The sequence below is a fragment of the Melitaea cinxia genome, chromosome 6 (genome assembly GCF_905220565.1).
Source record: "Melitaea cinxia chromosome 6, ilMelCinx1.1, whole genome shotgun sequence".
Lineage (NCBI taxonomy): Eukaryota > Metazoa > Arthropoda > Insecta > Lepidoptera > Nymphalidae > Melitaea > Melitaea cinxia.
The window spans coordinates 8,332,676-8,341,067 of NC_059399.1; the positions used below are offsets into that span (position 1 = coordinate 8,332,676).

General features: G+C 39.9%; 1 protein-coding gene across 2 annotated transcripts; it reads left to right on the forward strand.

Moving 5' to 3' along the window:
• The first annotated feature begins 403 nt into the window (after window positions 1–403).
• LOC123654617 lies at window positions 404–6,006 on the forward strand. 2 transcript variants are annotated; one of them, XM_045590511.1, is made up of 2 exons: window positions 404–1,767; window positions 5,641–6,006. In XM_045590511.1, exons 1-2 carry the CDS (start codon window positions 744–746, stop codon window positions 5,688–5,690), a joined length of 1,074 nt encoding a protein of 357 aa, XP_045446467.1. In that variant the 5' UTR covers window positions 404–743; the 3' UTR covers window positions 5,691–6,006. The 2 variants fall into 2 exon arrangements, 1 of the variants encoding a protein (XP_045446467.1); XR_006743256.1 differs by lacking the exon at window positions 404–1,767 and adding an exon at window positions 4,686–5,102 and having other exon boundaries at window positions 5,641–5,712.
• The last annotated feature ends 2,386 nt before the right edge of the window (window positions 6,007–8,392 follow it).

The window sequence follows — 8,392 nt, forward strand, 5'->3', positions numbered from 1 at the left end:
CGAATTTTTTTCGCCGTAAAAACCATCCTTGGACTTCAACGAACATTTTAAAATAAAGATTTGGTAAAATTGGTCCAGGCATTGTTGAGTTATACGCTTACAAACACATTTTACGATTCATTTTTATGTAAAGATGCAGTAGGTAATCTTGCACCGGATAGTACGCTATTAATTTTGTTTTCAATAAAAACTATAAATTTGAGTTGAGACAATCGCAAAATTGTTTATGGTATTTTATTATACCTACATGCGAAAGCCATAACCCAGAAAGGTTACCTTTACTTTGCGCAGTCGGAAACTTGGAGTTACAATTTTGTTATTCATTCTCGTGTTTAGACTGTGATTATGTAATAGTATTTATATGTAAACAATCAAATTTCTTGTGAATATACTTGACGGCGCATTCGAAACGTCATATGTTTTATTACGCCGGAACTAGATTGACAAGCTGCAGTGCTGTCGTCTGGCGGAGCGTCGTAGCGTTGGTTAGCGCGGCCATGTTGGCAACTTTACTTTTTGTTACCGCATCGCAAGCGCACCACGTACCGAGTCGACGAATCGCTTTTGTTCCGCGTAATCTTTTGATATCTATTGTTAATTGTTACTGATTGTTATAGTGAAAGTGATAATTTAAATTATAGTGAACTGATTTTAAATTAAACCATAACTCTAATTATTTTGTGTATTAAAGTGATTAAAGATCGAACTTGAACTTTGTTCTCTGTATATACGCCCACGTTAACATGGCTGATCCTGATAATGGCGACCCCTCGCCTTTATCAGAAGTGGGATGTAACGCGGAGCAACAAAAGGAAGAAAGACAACAGTTACCGGAAGAAAGTAATGCAGTTAAGTTACTAAACAGTATGCAAGCGCTTTTCACACAAGCATATGAGTTGTCGAAGATGAAAACTGCCAGTAGTAATTCAAACCCTAGTACAATTCAGCTCATTCCATTCAACCCCGATGACCCCGAGGCTGATATTGAAGGTTGGTGCCGAGTCACAGAAATAATTGTTCATAAGAAGTGCCTTGAGGGTGTTGATTTGCTTGTGGCTCTTACTGGTGCATTAAAAGGCCGTGCAGCAACATGTATCACTAAATTTAACTTGAATGAATTGTCATGGGATGTTATAAAACAGACCTTAAGGGCTAAATTCTCTAAGCCGAAGCTGTTACAAGACTACTTCGATGAGATATTACGTTTCCAAATTAGCTCAAAGGAAACTGCTTCAGAAGGTGCCTTAAGACTGTGGAACATGATCGAAAGTATTCCAAAAACCGAGATGCAGGAAGAAGTTATAACTGGTTTCGTGATTTCTGTGTTAAGTCAAAAGGACAGCTTGATACGCCGAGAGTTAAATGCTCATACTATCACCACACGTGCTCAGCTGTTTAGAATCCTCGGTGGAGTATCGCTGAAACGACGCATTGAAGGCCCTGATGTTCAAGAATTAGATCCTAAGCGAGCCCGGTGGAGCGAAAATACCAGATTTCCTGGCAAATGTCATTGGTGTGGATTACCTGGTCATCGAGTAGCAGACTGTAAAAAAAAAAGAGAAGACTGTGGATCCAGCAGATCTGCGCAGCAAAATGCTACAAGTTCCGCGCACGTACTAGAGAGGGGACAAACTACGTGCTACGCTTGTGGCAAAGCTGGTCACCTCGCGACAACCTGTCCTGACAGGAAGAGCGGTGCAGTTTCAAGAAAAGAGGTCAATATCTGCGAGCAACGACTGTCGAGGGGCATTTTGAGGACGTCATCTGGTGAGCGAGTTTCTTTTCTTTTTGATAGTGGCTCATCTTGCTCTCTTTTAAAAGAAAGCTTAAGTAATAAGTTTCCGGGTACTGTACGCAATGATCTCGTTTATCTTTCTGGTATTGGGGGTGATGAAATTAAGTGCACATCACAAATTTTAAGCGTTGTAAATTTTGATAATATCTCGGAATCGGTGAATTTCCATGTAGTGCCTGATCGTTATATTTTAGAACCCGTGATTATAGGTAGGGACATTTTAGAAAGAGGTGTTAGTGTAAAGATTGATGGCGATAAGTTAACTTTTTATTTTAAGAAGGAAAACAATTTATGTGAATCAGGTATGGTGAAACCAGATTTTACCCAGATCGATACTGATCTTATAGGGACTGATAGAAAATCTCTTATAGAACTGCTTAGTAGATATGTCGATTGCTTCATTGAGGGTATTCCAACTAGACGCGTGAAAACTGGTGAATTAGAAATTACTTTAATAGACCCACACAAAACGGTGCAGAGACGTCCTTATAAGTTGGCTCCAGTAGAAAAGCAAGTTGTAAGAGAAAAGGTTGAGGAACTTCTTAATGCAGGCGTTATTCGCGAAAGTTCGTCGCCTTTTGCGAGCCCCATTCACCTAGTCAAGAAAAAAGATAATTCTGACAGAATGGTCGTTGATTATCGTGAACTAAATTCAAACACACGCCCCGAACATTACCCTTTACCTCGCATAGAGGAGCAGATAGACCAACTTTGCGGTGCACATTATTTCTCGTCTCTTGACATGGCTTCTGGCTTCCATGCGATCCCCGTTCATCCCGATTCAGTCGAAAAGACGGCATTCGTAACGACCGAGGGGCAATACGAGTATCTTGCAATGCCTTTTGGATTACGAAATGCTCCATCTGTATACCAGAGGTGCATCAATAAAGCCTTGCGTAATCTAAAAAGTAAACCTTTGGTGTACATGGATGATGTTTTGTGTCACTCTGACAACATTCGTGAAGGGTTACTATGCCTGGACGAGGTTTTAGGAGCTTTGTCGACATCCGGGTTTTCTTTGAATCTTAAAAAATGTAAATTCATGAAACAAAAGATAGATTACCTAGGTTATTCCGTACAATCCGGTGAGGTTAGACCAAATTCTCGCAAAATAGAGGCTTTAGTAGATTCCCCTCAACCTAAAACTGCTACGCAGGTTCGGCAATTCCTGGGCCTAGCATCTTACTTCCGAAGATTTATTCCTGGTTTCACAAACATCGTTGGACCTCTTTATCCACTGACTAAATTAAAAGGATCAATTAAGTGGACTGGAAAGCATGAAGAAATCCGTAACACTATTATAGGAATACTTACCTCCGAACCTGTACTAACAATCTTCGACCCCGATTTGCCTGTAGAGTTGCATTGCGATGCCAGTTCTGATGGATATGGGGCGATACTTATTCAAAGGAAAAATGATCTCCCACATGTTGTCGAATATTTTAGCCGACGCACGTCTGAAGTAGAATCTCGCTACCACTCGTACGAGCTGGAAACACTCGCAGTCGTACGAGCGGTAGAACATTTTCGGCACTACTTATATGGTAGAGGTTTCAAAGTTTTCACGGACTGTAACTCACTTAAGGCCTCTAAGTCCAAAACGGATCTTACACCTCGCATATATCGCTGGTGGGCAATCCTACAAGCGTACGATTTTGAAATCGTCTACCGCGAAGGTCGTTCAATGGAACACGCGGATTTTCTTTCTAGAAATCTCTCACCCGCTACTGACGAGAAATCTACATCTAAAGCTCTTGTAACACCAGCACATAAAGTGGTCCAGTTTGTAGAATTATATCAAGGTTGGCTCTCCGTGGAACAAAAGCGTGATAGTGAGATACAAGATTTAATAACGAAACACTCCAATAATGACTTTCCTGATACTGTAGGCCGTACGTATGACGTTAGGAATAGCATTCTGTATAGAAAAGTAGTTAGAAATAAAATTGTGTCATGGCTACCAATCGTCCCTCGCTCCCTTATTTGGACGTTAATTAATCATGTCCATAATGAATTACAGCATCTAGGTATTGATAAAACTCTAGACAAACTGTATGAGCAGTATTGGTTCCCTGACATGGCCAAATGTGTTAGAAAGTTTATCGATTCTTGCATAATTTGCAAAGCCTCAAAAGGTCCCTCTGGAGCTCAACCCGTTCAGCTTCACCCTATTCCGAAGGTTTCCGTTCCATGGCATACTATCCATGTAGATTTCACTGGCAAGCTGAGCGGGAAGAGTGATCAGAAGGAATATTGCTCAGTAATAATCGATGCCTTTAGTAAATACGTTTTATTGGAGTACACGTGTTCACTAGATGCCGCTAGTGCCGTACAAGCCATCAAAAATGCTGTATGTCTTTTTGGAGCACCAAAGCGTATTATTGCCGATCAGGGTCGATGTTACATTAGCTCAGAATTTAAATCCTTTTGCACAGAACACAAAATTGACTTGCATTTTATTGCCACGGGCTCCAGCAGGGCAAACGGCCAGGTAGAACGCGTTATGCGGACACTTAAAAGCTTGCTAACTATAATCGAGAACGACCCCAATAAAGTGTGGCGAGATCATTTAGGTGATGTTCAGCTAGCGCTCAATAGTACGCGATCTACCGTTACAAAATATACACCAACTGAATTAATGTTTGGGATTCGTGCACAGTCTTTAGGTTTATCAAAGATTAGCCCTACAAGCTCTGAAAATCAAAGCCGATTAGATCTAGATTCTGTGAGGGAAGATGCTTCGGCAAATATAAGAAAAGCAGCTGCATCAGAAGTTGAACGCTTTAATAGGGGTCGCGCTGTTATTAAGCCATTCTCAAAGGGGGATTTTGTCTTTATTAAAAACAGTGAACGGAATCAAACTAAATTAGATAAAAAGTTTAGAGGTCCCTTTGTCATTACCGCGGTATTAGAGCACGATCGATATGAACTTAGAAGCCTTAGTAATTCTCATCATACTTATAAATATGCACATGAGAACTTGCGTTCAGTACCCCCGGGTCATGAAGGATTGCTTGAAATAAGCAACAATTTAATCAATGAAGCGGAGGCCGAGACGGCGCCAGATGACGTAGAACTCGACATTAACCGCCTCGACAGGCTGAATAGTATGACTTCCGAAACTGACACCATGACCGCTGGATCTGATACTATGACCGCTGGATCTGATACTATGACCGCTGGATCTGACACAATGACTGCTGGATCTGACACTAATTCAGATACGCTTTCTGTTACCAATGATCATCAAGAAGATTTCCAACATGATGTAGAAATTCATGCTGAAATAGACAGAGCCGATTAGTAGGTGAGAATGCCTTGTCTTCATAATGCAATTGAGTTGGTGGTTGTAAGGACAATGTCATCCGGGCCATACCGTGCGCGGTTGGTTGAAGGGATACATCAGTCCGGGCCATACTGTTGGTTTGCGTTGGTCGTAAGGACAATGTCATCCGGGCCATACCGTGCGCGGTTGGTTGAAGGGATACATCAGTCCGGGCCATACTGTTGGTTTGCGTTGGTCGAAAGGACAGTGTCATCCGGGCCATACCGTGCGCGGTTGGTTGAAGGGATACACCCGTCCGTGTCACACTGTTGGTTTGCGTTGGTCGAAAGGACAGTGTCGTCCGGGTCATACCGTCCGCGGTTGGCTGTGAGGACACACCCGTCCGGTCCAACTTGCTCGTTTGCTGTAAAGAGAACTGTCGTCCGGTCCACTGGTAGTGGTCGAAAGGACACAGGAACTTCTTGTTTGCTATATTGTGGAGTCATGAATATAAATGAGTTGTCAAGGTGGACGAGCGGTGTGGTAGTGTGGACGACTGATGCTTGTTCGTTTGTTACAGGACCGCAATTAGAATCGCCCGGGGACGGTCGCAAGTCAGTCCGGCCGTGACGGCGCATTCGAAACGTCATATGTTTTATTACGCCGGAACTAGATTGACAAGCTGCAGTGCTGTCGTCTGGCGGAGCGTCGTAGCGTTGGTTAGCGCGGCCATGTTGGCAACTTTACTTTTTGTTACCGCATCGCAAGCGCACCACGTACCGAGTCGACGAATCGCTTTTGTTCCGCGTAATCTTTTGATATCTATTGTTAATTGTTACTGATTGTTATAGTGAAAGTGATAATTTAAATTATAGTGAACTGATTTTAAATTAAACCATAACTCTAATTATTTTGTGTATTAAAGTGATTAAAGATCGAACTTGAACTTTGTTCTCTGTATATACGCCCACGTTAACATGGCTGATCCTGATAATGGCGACCCCTCGCCTTTATACTTAATATTGTTATAAATATATTGCGACGTAATTGTTAATATGTCTACCTTACGAAAAACATCTTTTTTTTGCAAAATAAGTAAATACAGTCTCAATATCTGTATCATTACCAAACAGTAACAGACTGTAAGACATAACACTATGCAAATAGCAAAAATATGTTAAACATGCAGTAGCGACGTCGGTCATTTTTGATACTTTTCTACGTCACGATAAAGAAAAAAATACATATAGGAGAGAACAACATAGAATACATTACTGCTCAAAACACGTATGCGACGTGTTTTGCATGGCGCTTACGACCTTTTTCACGAGACCGTTATCGTCGGCGATAGAACAAAACGAAATGCCTTACTTTTCTAGGATTTTTCAGAAGTTTTGCTTTTGCATACACACGCTTTTTTTCTAATTGTATATTTTTCTGTACCTTAATTAGTTTTAAATATGAAAGATTTATTAATAATAAAAAAAACCTTCACCGATGCTAAATCGAGATGGTTTTCACAATTTCACGGTTTGCTATGTCTTATGTATAGATATAATAAATGTATACATTGCATGTGCATTTCTTTTAATTTTTATGATACCCATTTATATAAGCATACAAATAAACAAGTTAAAGTATGTCTCGTATACAGTTTATATTTGATTGAGAGACGACATATGAGGGAAGGTCATGAGGTTATAACTAAACCCAATGAAAGATGTGCGGATGAAGGGTCACTCAACCTAACACCTGCCGACTCCAGCGCTCACAATAGAGTAACCCACCTCTGCGTGGGGAGAAGAAACACCTCCTCTCTGCACCGTCTTAGTGTCACACCCTCACCGTCCACACCTTCTTGCAATCCACCACAGTCCCACCCCCGAATTCCCATACGAGTCAGTAGCAAGATGACGAGACGGTGGTTCAGAGTGACCCGAGGGCTTGTGGTTATAGCCCAACCTCTCCAACTCTGAGCCTTCTTGGTGCCACACCCACCCCCGAATCCCATTCGAGCAGGGAGCGGTTAACGAAACCCGCACCCGGTGGTCCAGGGCAATCCAGGCGCTTGTGGCCGCAGTGCTATCTCCTCCGACGGAAACCGATCGTTAGCCACTTGCACTAAAATTGCTGCACATGCCCAGAGGAGGTCACCGACGGTCGATAGCTCATTCAGAATGTACCTACCTAATATACTTTTAATCTAAAGAGTTACTCACATAAATCGATATAAATACATCAACGAATGTCATTATGTTAAATTTAGCGCCTATTATAATTCAAGAATGGTTGATAGGGAGTTGTGTGGTAGATTACAATCGAATTCGTAAACTAATAATGCAAAAATTAAAAAAAAAAGAAAAAAGAAACCAACTGCGTAAGATATAACTTTAATTAAATAAGTAGTGAAAAGAATGTCATGATTATACTTAGATACCATTTTAAAAATCTTTATGATGAGCCCTTTAAGTTGATACTCATATTGCATTATAAAAAGCATTACATTAACTGCGTTTCACCAATGGCTTAGTGTAGTTTTTTGCCGCCCAGGGCCTACCGAAAATACAAAATAATGATTAATTATTAAATAAACGATGATTTTCTTTTTAAGATAAATGCATTAGTAAGAAATCGATCGATTTATCAAATAATCAATATATGTAAAAAAGACCGGTTACCTTTTGTAGGTGTTTTTTAGGATGAAAACATCGTTATTAAATAGTCGAAGATGTGAATCAAGAAAATTTATCACTATAATTAATAAAATTAGATTTGAACATTGTCTAATTCCCTCTCATCTTTTCAAACAAATAATTATTCAAGATCCTAAGTGCACTAAATGCAATGAGCCATACGCTGACTTAAACCAGATGATTTTTAAATGCGAGTCATTGAAGCTACATAGATTAATCCTGCCTTCGGATATAAATAACATTTGCTCAGAAAATAAAATAAATATTCCCCAAAGAAGAGAAGATATTATTAAGATTATTATTAAAGGAAAAATATAAAATGTAGTAGATTATGTTTATAATTATATAAAATTATTGGTTTAGTTTAATTTAATATGTACAGTACAGCTTAGAGTGAAAGACTCGAATCCAGCTCTCAATAAATTAAAAAAAGCCGTATAATAAAAAATACTTTATGAACTTTTATTTATTTACAATAAATTGATAACTAAACGATTATTTTTTTCACATTCCTAAATTCAAACTTGAGGCTCTTCTACACCGACTACACATACTGACATACTTGCGTAAGTATATCTTTGCAAGCGTCGTCGTACAAGCTTAGTTCACAGTTTATTTAGTATAAGTAATTTTTAAACA